General features: G+C 38.3%; 1 protein-coding gene across 1 annotated transcript in view; it reads right to left on the reverse strand.

Moving 5' to 3' along the window:
- LOC126259768 (nuclear pore complex protein Nup155) overlaps positions 1-18,384 on the reverse strand; it is a 267,502-nt gene that overhangs the window by 168,140 nt on the left and 80,978 nt on the right. The window contains exons 9-10 of the mRNA XM_049956773.1: positions 13,147-13,268; positions 10,914-11,138 (exon numbers count right to left, since the gene is read on the reverse strand). Coding sequence (XP_049812730.1) covers positions 10,914-11,138; positions 13,147-13,268 — 347 coding nt within the window. The remainder of the gene's footprint in view (positions 1-10,913; positions 11,139-13,146; positions 13,269-18,384) is intronic.

Raw genomic sequence — 18,384 nt, forward strand, 5'->3', positions numbered from 1 at the left:
TGGCAGGACAGCTGTTGGAGTGCAAATTCTTGGAAATTCAAAATCTTAGCACTGATGTAATGTTGTTGTTGTGGTCTTCAGTCCTGAGACTGGTTTGATGCAGCTCTCCATGCTACTCTATCCTGTGCAAGCTTCTTCATCTCCCAGTACCTACTGCAACCTACATCCTTCTGAATTTGTTTAGTGTATTCATCTCTTGGTCTCCTTCTATGATTTTTACCCTCCAAACTGCCCTCCAATATTAAATTGGTGATCCCTTGATGCCTCAGAACATGTCCTACCAACCGATCCCTTCTTCTAGTCAAGTTGTGCCACAAACTCCTCTTCTCCCCAATCCTATTCAGTACCTCCTCATTAGTTATGTGATCTACCCATCTAATCTTCAGCATTCTTCTGTAGCACCACATTTCGAAAGCTTCTATTCTCTTCTTGCCCAAACTAGTTATTGTCCATGTTTCACTTCCATACATGGCTACACTCCATACAAATACTTTCAGAAATGACTTCCTGACACATCTATACTCGATGTTAACAAATTTCTCTTCTTCAGAAACGCTTTCCTTGCCATTGCCAGTCTACATTTTATATCCTCTCTACTTTGACCATCATCAGTTATTTTGCTCCCCAAATAGCAAAACTCCTTTACTACTTTAAGTGTCTCATTTCCTAATCTAATTCCCTCAGCATCACCAGACTTAATTCGACTACATTCCATTATCCTCGTTTTGCTTTTGTTGATGTTCATCTTATATCCTCATTTCAAGACACTGTCCATTCCGTTCAACTGCTCTTCCAAGTCCTTTGCTGTCTCTGACAGAATTACAATGTCATCGGCGAACCTCAAAGTTTTTATTTCTTCTCCATGGAGTTTAATACCTACTCCGAAATTGTATTTTGTTTCCTTCACTGCTTGCTCAATATACAGATTGAATAACATCGGGGAGAGGCTACAACCCTGTCTCACTCCCTTCCCAACCGCTGCTTCCCTTTCATGTCCCTTGACTCTTATAACTGCCATCTGGTTTCTGTACAAATTGTAAATAGCCTTTCGCTCCCTGTATTTTACCCCTGCCACCTTTAGAATTTGAAAGAGAGTATTCCAGTCAACATTGTCAAAAGCTTTCTCTAAGTCTACAAATGCTAGAAACGTAGGTTTGCCTTCCCTTAATCTAGCTTCTAAGATAAGTCTTAGGGTCAGTATTACCTCACGTGTTCCAATATTTCTACGGAATCCAAACTTATCTCCCCCGAGGTCGGGTTCTACCAGTTTTTCCATTCATCTGTACAGAATTCGCGTTAGTATTTTGCAGCTGTGACTTATTAAACTGATAGTTCGGTAATTTTCACATCTGTCAACACCTGCTTTCTTTGGGATTGGAATTATTATATTCTTCTTGAAGTCTGAGGGTATTTCGCCTGTCTCATACATCTTGCTCACCAGATGGTAGAGTTTTGTCAGGACTGGCTGCCCCAAGGCCGTCGGTAGTTCTAATGGAATGTTGTCTACTCCCGGGGCCTTGTTTCGATTCAGGTCTTTCAGTGCTCTGTCAAACTCTTCACGCAGTATCGTATCTCCCATTTCAACTTCATCTACATCCTCTGATGTAATATCTGGGAGTAATTTCTAGTGCAAATGGTGTGAAAATATTGATTTTGCTAGTGGTAAGTTTAGTTTTAAGTACAACGGAAGTAGGTACGAAGTATCATTTTTGGAAGGTATGGACAAGTGTACGGAAACTGAATTAGATTTGTGACTCTTCAAGCTTTCCCAGCAGATGTGTTGCCACCAGACCACGTTGTGCAAATTCCACAATATTTCCTCAGAGCAACTGTCAGACATCTTCAGGTGGTTCGACCTTGCTGGTGGCTAGGTATGACTGACGGTATCCGCATATCAACGCCCCAGTTCTAGAACACGCACGTGAAGAATGCGCAGCTGTGGAAATGCAAAATGATTTGCAGATAGATGGTGCCATATTCAAACTCCCTCTGTGCAAAACACAGAGCGACTCTCCTGCGCATGTGCTGTACGCTGCGTTTGCCAACAGTGTAGCCAGACGTTACTCACCAACGGTCATACTAGATCAATGTTATGACGGGCCTGTTACCGAAGAATCTTTATTTTCGCATCGATTTAATAGCAGCCAATGCAGGGTTCCAGGCTATGCTCAGTTGAAATCCCGTATCCTAGTCGATGAGATTATCGGCTGCACAGATATGTATTGGTTCCTTAATGATGCAATCCCAGAAAGATGATGCTGGGTATAAAACTTCCATCTTTTCATAAATTATAGAATGTCCTGTATTCAGACAGTGTTCCGCAATTGCAGACTTTTCTGGTTGACAAAGGCATGTATGACGCTGATGATCAGTGCAGCGTTCTTGTACTGTACGGCGTGTCTGGCCTATATACGCTGTCCCACCACACAGACAAGCAATCTTTTACACACCACATTTCCTCAGGCCAAGGTCATACTTCACCGAACCCTACATGTTTCTCAGTTTTGGAGGTGGTTGAAAAACACACTTAATTCCATATCTTCTGAGGACTCTTCTGATTCTTGACGACATGGCACCAAAATACGGCATCAAGTCCAAAGTGGTGGGTGTCTTCGTATCTTCATTCTGCTCCGTAGACTGAATTCGCCTGGGAGTGAATGCATTACCTATATGTTTCACAGAATAACCACTTTCTCGGAACACTGTCTTCAAATGCTGCATTCCACTCGACAGGCTTTCGGAATCAAATACCACATGTGCTCTATGAAATAATGAACATAATGCATTACCGAATTGTGCAGGATGATGGCAGCTTGTGGCCTGCAGATAGAAATCTGTATGCGTTGGCTTGCGATAGATGTTATGTCCCAAGGTTCCATCTGCTTTCCTTCATACCAAAACATAAAGAAAAGATAAAGTACCATCTTTTTCCACATAGGTAGAGTATCCAGTCCATGTGGCCACACCACAAATGGATCATCTATATACCACAGAAAACAAGAGTGTTTGAGAGTGGCTGACTGTAGTGCTTTTTCTTCAAAGTCCTCCATAAAATAATTAGCCACCACATGAGACAGAGAGGGCTTCCCATGTCGACACTGTCCACTTGTTCAAAATATTGGTCATGAAATAAGAAGTATGTTGAAGTAAGCACGTGTTTAAATAATGCTACTATTTCCTCCTCAAACTTGTTGCTAATGATCACCAAAGTGTCCTGCAAGCTCGCCTTTGTAAATAAAGACACAACATTGAAACTTACTAAGAGATCCGATGATTGCAATCTAAGAGTTTTCAGGCGACCTATGAAATCTTCAGAGTTTTGAATGTGATTGTCGCACTTGCCTACCACAGTTCCAAATAGTGATGTCAGGTATTTGGCAACAAAGTAAGTGGGTGCTCCTATGTTACTTACTATGGGACGGAGAGGCACCGCATTCTTATGGATCTTGGGTAGGCTGTAGAGTCTACGAGGAACTGCAGCATGTTGACGCAAACCCTTAGTAACTTTCGCTGGAATCGAGCTCTTCTTGATGAGTTCCACAGTCGCTCTCTGGAACCTACCCGTCTGATCACATTTTAATTTACTACATGCAGGATCGTCGAGCAGTTTGTATATCTTGCTGTTATATTCTGTGCGTGAGAGAAGCACAGTAGTGTTTCCTTTGCCACCAAGTAAGATGACAATGTCTTGGTCTTCTCTCATTCTCACAGAGCATTTCTTTCAGCTAAGGTGATGTTAAAGTTGGATCTCTTAGATGAAGCTCGAGTCAAGATGCAGCATATGTCACGCCTAATCTCTTTGGCATCATCCTTAGGAAATTCAGAAATAGCCTGCTCTATTTCACTAATCACATCTCGGATGGGAATGGTCCCTGGTGAAGGTGCAAAATTCAGATCCTTCTCTAGCACCAAAACTGCAGCATCGTATAAAGTCTCCTCCGTGAGATTAAACATGGTACTACTTCTTGGCAAGTCGTCTTGCGTTCAGGCGTCAATTCGATCGTATTTAGTCATTTGATTAACCTTATCTTGTCGTTCAGTCCAGTCAGCCAATGCCCAAGTGGCTCTGTCTACCCAGTTCCAGAATAACACTGAAAGGTTTGCTGAAATCTTCAGATGGAGTGATAGTAATTGTCTGGACACCAAGCACAATTCCTGACGCGTACAGTGCACCCTTTCTCTCACAAGTGCCGCACCTGCCTGTCGTTTAATTCTAATGGCAGCCGCAGCAGTTATACAATGTTTAAATTTAGCAAACATTGGGATGGTTTGCTTGTCGCAGCACCTCAGTAAAAATGCAAGACTGCTTAACAATCTGCCTCTCTTGTGATGTAACTTGTCAAACTCACATACGTTCTTCGCAATCTCCTCCCCGTAAAGGTACCAGATGTGACTCTTCATGCTTCCCTGGCAGATGTGTTGTAAATAGTCTTCATGGGTTAGATTTGCCATTAAGAGTTTTGACCATGGAGCAGGTTACTGAGGAAGAAGAGGAGAGAGTAAGGTTGGAGATGATGATGATGATGATGATAGTTGAGGATATTGAAGGTATTGCAAATAGTCAAAGGGAGGAATTAAAAGGTATTCTCCTGAGCAACTGTAAGGCACTTTCAGACAGACCTGTTTTGGTAAAAGATTGAGTGCAAATTAAGTTTAAGGATCATGAACCATTTTTCAAAAAAAAAAAAAAAACCTTATATTATTCCATTCACGAAAAAAGAAGCGGTGAGGAAAGAAATTCGAAAGACGGTCTCATGGGGGATAACTGAAAGGTCAAACAGCAGGTATAATAATCCACTTATAGTTGTAAGAAAGAACGGTGATGTCAAGTTGGTTCTGGATGCCAGGAAGTTAAATGAAACTGTCATAGGAGAGAGTGACAGACCCACTAACATAGCTGAAGTTTTGCAGAAGTTCCATGGATGTAAATTTCTGACTTCTTTTGATGTGACTTGTAGTTATTGCAATATCAATTTGGCCAAGGAATCTAGGCCATGTACAGCATTTTTACATGATGGTAAGAGTTACCAACACTGTGTGCTGCCATTTGGTCTGAACTTGTCTGTGTGTGTGTGTGTGTGTGTGTGTGTGTGTGTGTGTGTGTGTGTGTGTGTGTGTGTGAATTTGTAAAGAAGAAAATTTCATTTTTGGATCACAGGATTAATGAGGAAGGTATACAGCCTGATTCAGAAAAGCTTGCTGCTACTGTGAATTTCCCACCCCCAAAGAACAAGAAGGATCTTAAAGCTATGCTTGGCTTCTACTGAAAGTTTGTATCGTATCAGTCATTTAAACGTCTTTACCTTTGTAATTTGTTGAAAAAGAATGTGGTGTGGAAGTGGACAGAGGAGTGCAAAAAGGCATTTCAGAGTTTAAAAAAAGAACTAGTAAATAGTAAAATGTTAGGACATCCAAATTTTTCACTGCATTCTGTAGAGTACTGATGCAAGTTTTTGTGGTTTCGGGATAGAAATTTTCCAATTAGTACCTAATGAGATAGGGGTTGAACACAAAACTATTGCTTTTGCTAGCAGAACATTACAGCCACATGAAAAGAACTATTACATTTCAGAATTAGAGGCTTTGGCAATTATTTTTGGGTTTCAAAAGTCTGAGTACTATTTGCTTTGACATAAGCCCATAGAGCATACAGATCAAAAGGCTTTTGAGTTACCTTCAGAAGTGCATGCTGAAACACATCAGGTTAAATAGGTGGGCCTTGTATTTGCAACAATTTGATTTGTAGGTAAAGTATGTAAAAGGAAAAGACAATATTGTGGCTGATGCATTATCTAGGATGCCAGCAGGGAAGAAGGATACTGACAGTAGTGAAAACCGAGAAGAACAAGTAAGGTTGTTTTATTTGCAGGGAGTGAAGGACGAGAAGCTTGTTACAAGGATTTTCAAGCAAATGAGAAGTGAGCAGAACTAGTATCCAAATTTAAGGTTGGTTAAGCCGTATTACAATTCCGACACCTTGCCAAAGCTGAAACAGTACTATATGACACAAAGGTTTGTTGTTTAGGAGGAAAAATTTGAGTGATCAGGACTGGAAGTTATGATTTCCCAACCGAGGTGTTTATAAATTTATTGACTACTTGGATGAAAGTCATGGACACTATGGGACCAGGAAAATAGTAGCTCAGATACAGGAGACAGTAATATTCAACAACTTGCAGAGAAAGGTTAAGCAGAGACTAGAAAGGTGTGATAAATGTCAGAGAGTAAATACAACTGGTGTGCCATCAAAAGGCTTAATGCATTCTGTCCTTCCTAGTGAGCCTAAAAAGTTTATAGCAGTTGACCTTCTGGGACCATTGCCTGCATTCTCAAAATATGTGAAATTTTATCCAATTAAGAAGGCAAATACTAGTACTATAATTGAGAAGTTGACAACGGGTTACTTCTGCAGTGTAGGGGTACCAAAATCACTTTTGTCTGACAATGGTCCACAATTTGTTTCAGAGAGGTTTCAACATTGTATGGCAATACACAAAATAAAACACAAAGATTTCTACATATTTTCCACACGGTAACATGAGTGAAAGAGTTATGAAGGAGATTAATAGACTGTGCAGGTCTTATTGTAGCTAGAAACACACTGCTTGGACGGGTCATATTCAACAAATCAACAGGATATGCCCCATATGAGCTTATGTTCAACGAGAGACCCAGTAACATCATCAGAGAAGAGGTGGATTTCCCTCAGATAAGTGAAGTAGCACAAGGTGAAAAGATCAGATTGGCTAAAGAGATGATCCAACTAGTTTCAAAATAGGTGACCTTGTCCTGGCAAAAACAAAAGAAAAATCTAGCAAAGTAAATGATGAGATAAATAAATTTTTGCATGTGTGTCATCAACCTTCCAGAGTGGTACACATTTCCCATGACAACTCTTATGAATTGGCCTATGCAAAGACTAACAGGACTTTTGGGTTAAAGAATATTATTGACCTGAAACCATATGTATTTTAGATAAGCAGAGCATGTATTTGTTTATTAAATAATGAAGCAATAAGGAAATAATAAAATAATGAACAATGTTAGGGTCTTTATGGTTAGGGAGCCTGTCTCTGCAGTAGGGATACTCTTTGAGAATGCACTCCACTAGTTAAGAGATGAGAAATGTAAGTAAAATAATGGAGCTCACAGTCATAATTAATGAAAACTTAACTGTATCAAACAAATGTGGTGTGACTATATTGATGATCTATTTTTGAACTGGGCAACAGCGGGTACTGTGTATATTGTGCAAATCATGACACTGCAGCCAGGAATGAGAGCTTAACGAAGGGCAATAATTTAGTGAGGTACAAGTCATATAATGCTGCATCATCAGATCTATAGGTTATCTGAAAACTTCTGTTAGTGTTCCGAGGAATTATATTGGTAATACTAGAACAAAGAACACATTTGCTGATTAACTGGTAACTGTGGTGCTAAACTGGTTCAAATGGCTCTGAGCACTATGGGACTTAACTTCCGAGGTCATCAGTCCCCCAGAACTTAGAACTACTTAAATGTAACTAACCTAAGGACATCACAGACATCCATGCCCGAGGCAGGATTCGAACCTGCAACCGTAGCAGTCTCGCGGTTCCAGACTGTAGCGCCTTACTAACTGCCACTTGGACCTGTTGAAGGTGCAGGCAGCTTGGTGAGAAAGTGTGTAAAAGCTCATTACAAGTGTTAAAGTGCTAGCAATTTTCCAAAAACCTGCAATGTGCTGTGTAATTTAACTTTTTGCAACCCATGAGGATTTATTTTGTTTACCGAGACAGGACTTGTACAAACTGATGCTTATCTTATAATGTGATCTTCACTTATCCAAAAACATCATCACTTATGATGAAGGTGCCTAATTCTTATTAAAAATATAACCTGTGTATATTTTGTGTATGTTCAGCACTCTGTATGTAAATATTTTGTATGGGGATTTTCGTATGGCCAGTTCATCTACGTATGACATATGTACTGTAGTTTTTTGATAAGATTTCTTGTGTCACTTTTTGTGTGTGTAGATTTTAAACCCAATTTCTGGCATCACTTGTGGTCAGTGAATTGCCCAGTTGGCTATTTGCAATATTTTTCTGGTCAATGCAATGAGGGGGTAGCGTGACGAAGCAAGCTGGGATATTTTTAATTCCCCTCTTGTTTTCCCATCTGCCTCCTTAAATTCATTTTGTTACTTTCAACTATTTACTATTAGCATACATGAATATAATCTGCATTTTGATAAAAGAGAAAGATTGGCCCTCAGTTTGAAAGAATATAACACCAGATCTAATTTTTGTGTTTAGTTTTATGTATGTAATTTATTTTCTAATTTATTTTGACTATTCCTAGTTATTATCTTTTGTTACAGGGCAAAATCAGTGATTGTTTAGTAACTTAAATTCTATTGTTGACGTATAAACAAATATAAATTCTGTAATAATTGGAAATGTTTGGGAGACTAAACAATAGCAGTCTTAAAGGATCTATTTGGCTCTATTTGAGAACATGTTGGCAAAACTAGCCTTCAATTACTTCCAAAGTAATTACGTTTTGTCGAAAATATTGTTTGCGTACATATATTTGTTAATTTCATGATTTAAACAAATAATTCGGCTTAACCCTTGTAGTAAAAGAAACTGTTAAAAAGACGGGATTTTTCGATGTAGTCAGTTAATTTAATGAGTTATGTTTTAATTATAATTTCTGTAAATTTAACTTCAAATGATGTGTAGTTTCGGTACTGATTATTTTGATGATATATAGGGGCCTGATGTTTGCTCACGATATAGTCAATCCACGGCTGAGTTCCTGACGAGCAAGCTGCGAGGTTAGAACAACAACAATGCTTCAAATTAACTGTGGAATAAGTGTTAAACAATTAGGCTGTGTGTAAAAACAGTGACGGTGTCTGCTCCATACGTACCTGATTATTCTTCAAGAACTGTGAACTTTGTGGTTAGGTTTTACTGCTCGTAGATGTTCAACAATAAATTATTGTAGCAGTATGTGGAGTTTCGCCTGCTAACTATTAAAGACGCAACAGTGAAATTGAAGTACTGTGACACACAACTGTGCATCTCTCTGAATCCACAACCCACATTTTTCAGCCAGTGTACCAACGCAGTACGTTAACACCGAGGACAATCAACAAACGAAGAAATAAAGGCAGGTGACACCGCCACATGGGGCACTCCTGATGATATAGTAGTCTCTGATGAAGACTCTCCATCAAGGACAGCTTACTGGGTTCTATTAAGAAGTCTTCGAGCCACTCATATCTGCAACCCTACCAGTATCAGTTACACGCAAGAAACTTACTGTTACGCTGAAAACACGCGTATTTGCTTTGCAGTGTAACAGCATTGCTCCCGATACCTCTCACACTGTACTGCTTGTTATTTCCCTTTTCAGTTTTAGTACCACCCATTCCTACTAAGTTTTTATAAATTTGCATCAAAATGTATTTAGTTACAGACAGTTTTATGAATTAATTGTTATGTAGTCTTTGACCTCATACTACTACTACTACTACTACTACTACTACTCGGTCACTTGTTTTCTGTTTTAAAGTTGATACATGTCACTGTGTTCTATACTATGCAGGTATCTGGAACCATATGACCCTAAACTATATAGCATTATGAATAGACCGAACAGTAACGACAGCTGTAAGGAAAACTGTTTATACCATGGAAATGACAACAGTTTTGCACCTACCTTACTCATCAGATCTGACCTCCTTTCTCAACGACTTTTTCCTGCTCCTAGAAGCGTTTTCAAAAGATACTGGGGCTGATACACAAATTACTGAAGGCAACATATGGCATAATTCAGACTTCACCAACTAATTTCATCAATAGATGAATCTCTGATATGTGTGTATTAAGTCTGATGAACACACTTATGAAGGTGATACAATTAAATACGTAAGTAAGACACAAAGTACGTTACTGCAATACTGTCATTACTTCTACATCATCTTGTGACTGTTGAATATATGCGTCATAAAGAACATCAGTATGGTATTTCAATCCCTGTAGTCATTCATTTGAAGCGTATTTACAGATCTTTAATCTCTGAATTTAAGTGGTCCTTGTTATACACATTTTAGCTTTGTGCAAAAGTTTATTTAAAACTGCTTTTTGTTGGTGATGGTAGATCTGCATGCTGCAGCCTTAAGTCAGCGTGTGTCAACCTTTTTTTTTTTTCTAAGCTCTTCAGCAATTTCTCAGTCATACGAATAGCTTATAACCTATCAACCATGAAACAATGTTAAGACAGCTTATACTGGAAGCCAATACGAACTTCAGTTACTTATTTCAACGTCTGTGTTCTAAATCTGGATCTTTTGTTTTGTAGACTGTCTTTTCTTTAAATGCTATCAGGGTATATTACAGTGTTATGATTGAATCTTTATTTAAATAACTGATTTGGACAATATGTAGGCCCATTTCACATTATCTGCATTCATGAAAGTGGTAAAATTACAAAAATATATTGTTTCAGTAAGATTCAAGCACAACCTTACAATTTTTTTTTCCTTCTTGTATTATGTGAAAATTTTGACCACCACTTACACCTACATTGATACTCCACAAACCACTGTACAGTGCGCGACTACACAAAATTTTGTGTCTTTTCTGGTTGTTGTCTTCATCTTATTGCTCAAACTGGAGGAAAGGTTGTAGTCCTGAGCATCTGTCATTGCAGTATGTGTAATGTAATTTAAGCCCGCAACACACATAGACAATGATGAATGTAGCTACCTCACAAGGAAGTTGGCACTGGGAGGAGTCTACAGAGTATGCCACAAAGCAGCAGGATTTAATTTTTGCTTGTCAGTTCTTATCTGAGACAAAGTATCAGAAAATCAGTTTTACATGACATAACATACCAACATACTGATCATCACTTACCTGAGGTGTCAGTATGACATATTTCTTAGGTGCTTCCATGTGCTGTCGCACCACCAAGGGTGGATCCATGAAGGACCCCAGATCTGGCTGTTGCTGCTGTAACTGTCCATCAGAATTTGCTGAGTCATATTCAGCACCAGGAGTGATAGCAGGCTGCTGATAAAATGATGGTGGGAGATCCAAATAGCGATGACTTGGACGCACCTCTGCCAATGCCCAGGCAACCTTTAAAATAACTTTCAATGTAAATTAATAGACATATAAAATTATTTTAAAATGCACTTGGGACAAAAGGTTCTGTTGCTGTATAATATTACATATTCACATGAATGAAAGCATTAACTGTAAGAACACAGAAAAGCTTACTTGCATGCTGACAGAAACACTATATCATCAGCAGTACTAAAAATTTCATCTCAAGGTAAGTATTGGCCAACCATTCCATAATTTAACAATTTTCTTAACATAAATTTTCATTGTTATGGTAATTAATTATTGCAGATTGTAACTATGTCCCTGCAATGAAGCACAGTAACTTTTGTATTATAAAGTGTAAAATAGTGTAGCCTTTGTGTGGCGTTAAAGCTAAGACTGAATACTCATCAAGTATAGTCAATAACTAAAAACCAAAGCTAAGAGGGTTGGGTTGTTTGGGGGAGGAGACCAGACAGGAAGGTCATCGTTCTCATCAGATTAGGGAAGGGTGTCGGCCGTGCCCTTTGAAAGGAACCATCCCGGCATTTGCCTGGAGCGATTTAGGGAAATCGTCGAAAACCTAAATCAGGATGGCCAGACGCGGGATTGAACCGTTGTCCTCCCGAATGTGAGTCCAGTGTGCTAACCACTGCGCCACCTCGCTCGGTACCAAAGTTAAGAAGAGAGGGCATAATACAAGTAATTTCTTTTTCCTTTTAGTCATTTTGAGAGTTTGCTGATATTTGAAACAGTGTGCAACTCTGTCAGAATTATTCAATTAGCCAGCATTTTGAACACCACTGTCAGCTCATCATAATACTAATGTTCTACCGCTAGTGTTTAATTATTAACTAATTCAAACATCCAACATTCATTTCTTTTCAGTCAAGGCGAAGCTGCAAGGTCCCTCTCGCCACAATAGGTAACATTGTCATCAGATGAAGGTGAATATAGCAATAGTATGAAGGCTTTCATGACCTTACATCCCAGAAGGTTTACCAAAATATAGCAATAGCTGGGAGCTTTAAAAAATTATTCATTTTTCCTCTGATGAAGTATATTGGTAGTGAAACATGGATGGAACATGGACCGTGAAGCGTGAAATGTCTCACCTTGCAATGAATGGGTTATTATAACACAGCTACAAAAAATACTGTAGTTCTTTAACATTTCCAAGCCTTCAATGTTACATCAATAACATGCAGAAAACTGATGCTACCTTTCTTATGGTAGGTCATCCAGTAGCCTCCTAGTTATTTGGCTTTTCAGCAGAGGGCCTCGAAAAGAAGATTTCATCATTTGATTGTCTCAACTTTATTGAGGATGTAACATTCATTTTCACCAATTGTGTTAGGTAGTATCTTTCACCACTTCTTCCTTAATCTGTGCATGGCCATGATGATAAATGTGTGTGGATTCATCTTACAATAAAAAAGTGTGTTAGGTTAATGCAGTAAAATGTAGTATTGCATTGCAGAAAGTAGAACATCAGACGCTATCTTATCTGATTAATGCCACTTTTAGGGCAAAAGATTGTTGTGAGATATCTATTCTAACTTCTCAAATGATCTTATTTCTAGAGAAAAATAATGTAATTCAGATATGCCGGCTGCAAGAGGGAAAGCCATGTGGCCCAATTGCCCTCACAATTTTTTTATTATTATTATTATTTTTTTAAGTTTAGACACCCAAATCAGTTTCAAACTGTTCACATTACAAGGTATCATGCATCCAATTAAAATTTTATAGTGATAAAGGCTAAATTTGAACAGATTACAAGACAAAGAATTTCACTAAGCGCTGACGTACAGAAAGTATTTCAGATCAAACCCTTTAGTGCTGGAGGAAATTAATCTGTTTTATAGGTATTACACACCATTTTGACATTGCTGGGCATTGGAATCACAGCTCTAACTTCTGAGCTATACTCCTAAACTCAAAATAAATGTTAATATCAATTAAAAAAGTGAAAAAAGATAGTTTTGAAATAATCAATTTGAATAATGTGTCATTAATAGATAGTTAAGGAAATACAAACCCCATCCAAAGGAATAACAGTCTGTGTCTCTGCTAGGTACTGATGGAAAGGGAAAGAATCACTGCTTAGGCACCATAAGACATCACGATCACCACCAGGACAAGAAACCAGTATGAGTGTACCTGCAATTAATCAAAACACAGTGGTTTTTTCTTTTGAGCATACAGGTTACACAAGAAGGCTATTCTACTAGAACGTGAAAACAAATTTGTAAGATGCCAGCATTCAACAGAATGTTTTGGCTAACAACATATTTACATGAGACCAGGGATGGATATAAATCTTGTGATCTCTCAGGGTTTCTCCGCATGATTTATTAATGATGTACTTCTCGGTGTTCAGCCGAGTTTTTGTTTCCACTGTACGCAAAACATTCTGGCGACCGACCCAGCCATCATCTTCAGGTTCTGTAAGTTCTGCTGCTATATGTACTCGCTGCCTGGACTCCAAGCAGACTATGCTCTATTGTTGGCCATGTGTTGCTGTTTATAGACGATTGTGACTTGAACACTTGAGACCTACTACACCCTTTTATGTTCCTGTTTTTCAGAGCCTGCACTGATACTCCATGAAGAGAAAAATTTTCTTATTGTTTCCCAGCTCTGGTGGATGTGATGGCCAGCTAGATTTTAATAAACTGAGTGTGGGACTGCAAGTCTTGTTTAAATTTAAACCTCTGTTCCTGTTTATTAGGTTAGCCGGCATCTTTATTTCTACAGGCTCCTTAATTACGCTATCCCAGAAACTTGATATTTGCAACACAATACCGGGGTCTCCTCATACTTCATACTGTGATTATAACTGAGGCAATGTTTGGCAACAGCTGATTTGCTTGCTTGTTTCAGTCAGGCATGTCGCTGATGTTCCTGGAATCTATCGTGGCACTTAACTAACCTTAGCTTAACAACATAACACTTAGCTCTGATTGCACCTGATGAGCAGTTGTAAGACATCAGCAAACAGCGGCGGGATCGTCTAGCAGAAGCTAACGAAAAAGGCTATAGCAAGAATTCTGAGATGGTAAGAACTCAGCTAGGAACTAGCGAGATTTTGAAGGTACTTCGAGATAAGAACAATGCTCAATATAACAATTTTTTATACAACAATAACTTTATCTGGGTTCTCTTCATCAACTCAGAACTAATTTAAGAACTTGGATAAAAACTAATCAGTACAATCACAAATGTAACACATTCAGCTGACCTACTAATAAGACCGCAATTTTCCTATTACAATTACAGCTCAATAACCAGTTTCAGTTTCTATCTGCAGTCGTCTTCAGATTGCTCAAAATATGAAAAGGCACCGAATAAGCATTGGAAAGCATCATTAGCTGTAGTCATGCAACAAAATGCATTTTTACATACGAAAACAATAACAGTACGTAGTTGAAAATGTCACGGTGTGCAAGCCAGGTTGCAGACAGTAATTTGGCAGCTTGATGGTCATGCAGGAAATTGTCTAGTTGCATGAGTAGAAGTTGGATCAAAGCTCATTACTTGTAATAGTGCGACAAGTATTATCACGAGAGCAGTATATGCAACGGTTCCAGAAACCGTCAGCTGTTCCATAGCTCGGCTTACACATGAATGATCCTGCGTGGCATATGACGTAGTCATCTTTATAAAATATGTACAAATTGAAGGATAATATGTGAACGATGCACGCCATCAGTCTAACAAGACACGTCAAAACTTCAATTTGCAGATATTTTACGAAGATGACTTCGTTATACACCACACAGGATCATTCTTGTGTAAGCTGGGCTATGGAACAGCTGTCAGTTTCTGGAACCGTTGCATATGCTGCCCTCACTGTAACACCTGTTATGCTATTGCAAGTAATGAGCTTTTGATCAGATTTTTACCCATGTAACTGGACAATTTCCTATTACTATAGGACTCTACCAATCTTTCTGGTATTTGGCCAGCATAAGGTACATAAGTGATTCTTGGCTTAACAACAAAGGAGCATCAAGGGGCATAGTGGAAATTGGGAGTCAAACTCGTGATCAACTACAACCAGCACCGTGAGACCAACACTAGTTCACAATTTTGTTGGAATCCAGGCAGCGAGTACACGAAACAGCGAAACTTGCAGCATCCGAGGAAGACAGTTAGTTCAATACCGGATTTTGTGCAGAAAATAGAAACAGCAACTCAGCTGCACACCCGAAAGCACACCACTGATAAAAAGCTTGTTCCAACAAATATAAAAAAGCTATGACACACATATTAAAGTACAGAATATGTACAAATCTAGATGTGAATGAAACCTGTACCAAATAATAAAAGAAAATGAGATTAGCAATGAAGTTTAGAGGAAGTAATCCATGAAGTGTGTACAGAGCTCATCAGAATTCAAAGTTTTAAGCCACAAATGAAGTGAATAAGAGGTCTACAGCGACGTCTCTTATCACTGTGTTGCAGCCGGCTTCCACAATATTTCTTTTGCTATTACCATACATTCTTATAACGTAACTTATGTTATAATATTGGCTCTCGGTAAAATGTACAAAGCATTATGATTATTTTTCCTTCTCTCCAAAGTCTGGTACATAGAGTATTTATTCAGTATTGTTATCAAATAAAATGTGCAATTTTTTTTTTTGAAGAGCCAGCTCAGGAAACTGGTGAACTACGATATGTAATGGTATAACTAAAAATAAAAGCAACCTTAAAGAATGTACAAGAGGTTTCCGATTTTCAGCTCACCACACACAAATTGGTCTTGATCTGACAATTATGTACACAATTTGCATCTAATCACTGATGCAAGTCTTACCAAAACTATTGTTATTGTCATTTACTTTTAACACTTTACAGACAGAAACAACAATCAGTATTGTGTCCGTCTCAGATGTTCACAATAAATATTTTACGAGCAGGTTACAACAAGGTGGGAATAGTTATGAACCTTATGACATAGGCCAATTCTTCCCATTTATTATGTTTTTCTACTTCCAAAAATTACCCTTTTCCATCCATTTATCTGCCAGCATGCAGCTAATACCTAGTTACTTGAGAAGGGTGACCTTCACTATTTGGAAGCTAAGCATTCTGACATTTCTGTAAAGTACTTTAAATTACCAAAAACTAATTTCAGTATCTTTTGCAATAACTAAACCTGAAGTTCATCAGCAGCCCCATTTTCCATCACAGATTTCGTGAAAACCACTGTTAGATTCTGGGCTTTGATCACATATTTTTGTTACCTTAATTTTTCTGTACAAAAAGACAAAGTATTGCTTGCTAAACTTACTAATTAATAATTTCAAGTAATTTACTCTGATTTGCAATATGGGGCTCATACATCTAAACAAGGGGATTCACACTGCTGAAGAAAATTGTGTCCCTGTATTTTTCTAAATTTCTGACTTGCAACATTTTCTACAAATTAAAATCATATTAGTTCTTTTAGTTCATCAGAAATAGTAAAACCCAACCTAGCCGAATTTTCAACGCATAATATAATTTTCAAAATAACAGTTTCTTCTTATGCCTGCATGTAAGTAGCCAGACGCCATCCAAAATTGCCAGTCCAATGTTTGAAAGTAAACGCATAATATCTATGTCAGAAAAGCTTTCATTGTTCATTCATGTCACTATAATACCTTCTATAGGTGAGAATATGTGCTCTGGTCAATTTCAAACACAGGAATTTCAATGTTTAATTACTTTCAAGTGATATCTGTAATCTCAATTACTGTCTGTTGTAACTGAACTGTGATGTGTTCAAGAAGTGCTGTGAACTATCATTGTCATTGGAAACAAATATGGTTGGACTCAGCAATTCATGCAAATGAATCATCAGAGTGTAATTACCTTTAACGGCAAGTGTGCTACGTGAGAACTGCAGAATTCTTGTGTAAACGCGAACACTCTTGTGCCACTACTGAACATTCAACTTCATCATTGGACACTCAGTACTCAGAATTGTCGGTTATGGTCTAACTGTTGTTCACAGCGTAAAAATTGGTCACCATAATTAATAACTGAACTTTGAAGGGATTAAAATGTGTGTGTTAACATCATGAAAAATATGGTGTTTTGTGCCTCTCTGAGCAAACACTATGCTGCACACATTTAAACTTTTGGTTTTGAGGTGATTAAGATTGGTGCTACCATGGACGAGACTACGAAATTCAGATGAGTACCGTCACAACCTGCTACCTACGCACACTATCTAATGCCTTTTGATTTGGAAAGCAAGTTTCACCCCTGCAAGTTATTTTATTTTTCTTGTGATATCACTAAACCAAGTACAAATGAAACAGGCTGCTTCTGCCGACTGCTTCAGATTCAGAAATCCTGCACCTTTATCAATAAAATAATCAAAAACTTACAAAATTTTGGTACCTCACATTTAAACAGCAAATCCTATTAAATAACCTGCTGAACTTTCTTTTGAGACCATCAATCAACAAAGCTTTTTCGCTTTATTTTTTACATGTGTGGTGGTGCTCACATCAAGTTTTTTTCTTTTTTTGTAGCTTAGGTAACACAGTAAAGCACTGAACCCTTAACTAAATTTCTGGTAATAGATCTCCATAAATAAATATTACATATTCATCAAGTTATTATCTCATTCTTTCTACTGTCTAGAAATACTGCTTATCTCTATGAGATTTTTATGGTTTTAATCTAATATGCATTATGAATAAAGCAAGTACAAAAACATTCGGGAAAGGTTGGTTGTTTGGGAGTTATTGGAATGCACAGCGAGGTCATCAGCTCCTTGGTCAAAAGACAGTTCATCCGCAGTTAGTGACATCACTAGAAATCTGGGAGTATGTAGGACTTGTAAAAACTGATTCACTAAAGTTAAGACTCCTGCCAGAGCTAAGAAAAAATTTACTGAGGCTTAACGGTACACTTGCACAAACCATGAACTGCACAACAGAAATGTGACCATCTGCGTGTATCGCAACAGCCTCAGACAGGTAACCCCTCGCCACACTACAAGCACAGGTTGCCGAGCTCACCACAGATGATGTTGCATTATGGACCCAGGCTAATGGTCACCTATCTCGCCACCATGGCTCACTGGGAAAGCACAGCCAGTCACCTCAATCAGCAAGAGTCTGCTGCTAGCACCGATGGTATAGATCCACAGCATGAAAGTGCAGTGGATTGTATGAACAGGGAAACTCAGCAGAAGACAGTGATGATAGCCACTGGCTCTTCAGATTGCAGCCATCTACTGTTTGTAACATAACGTAGCACTAAGTTATAATCC

This window comes from Schistocerca nitens, chromosome 5 (assembly GCF_023898315.1).
Source record: "Schistocerca nitens isolate TAMUIC-IGC-003100 chromosome 5, iqSchNite1.1, whole genome shotgun sequence".
NCBI lineage: Eukaryota > Metazoa > Arthropoda > Insecta > Orthoptera > Acrididae > Schistocerca > Schistocerca nitens.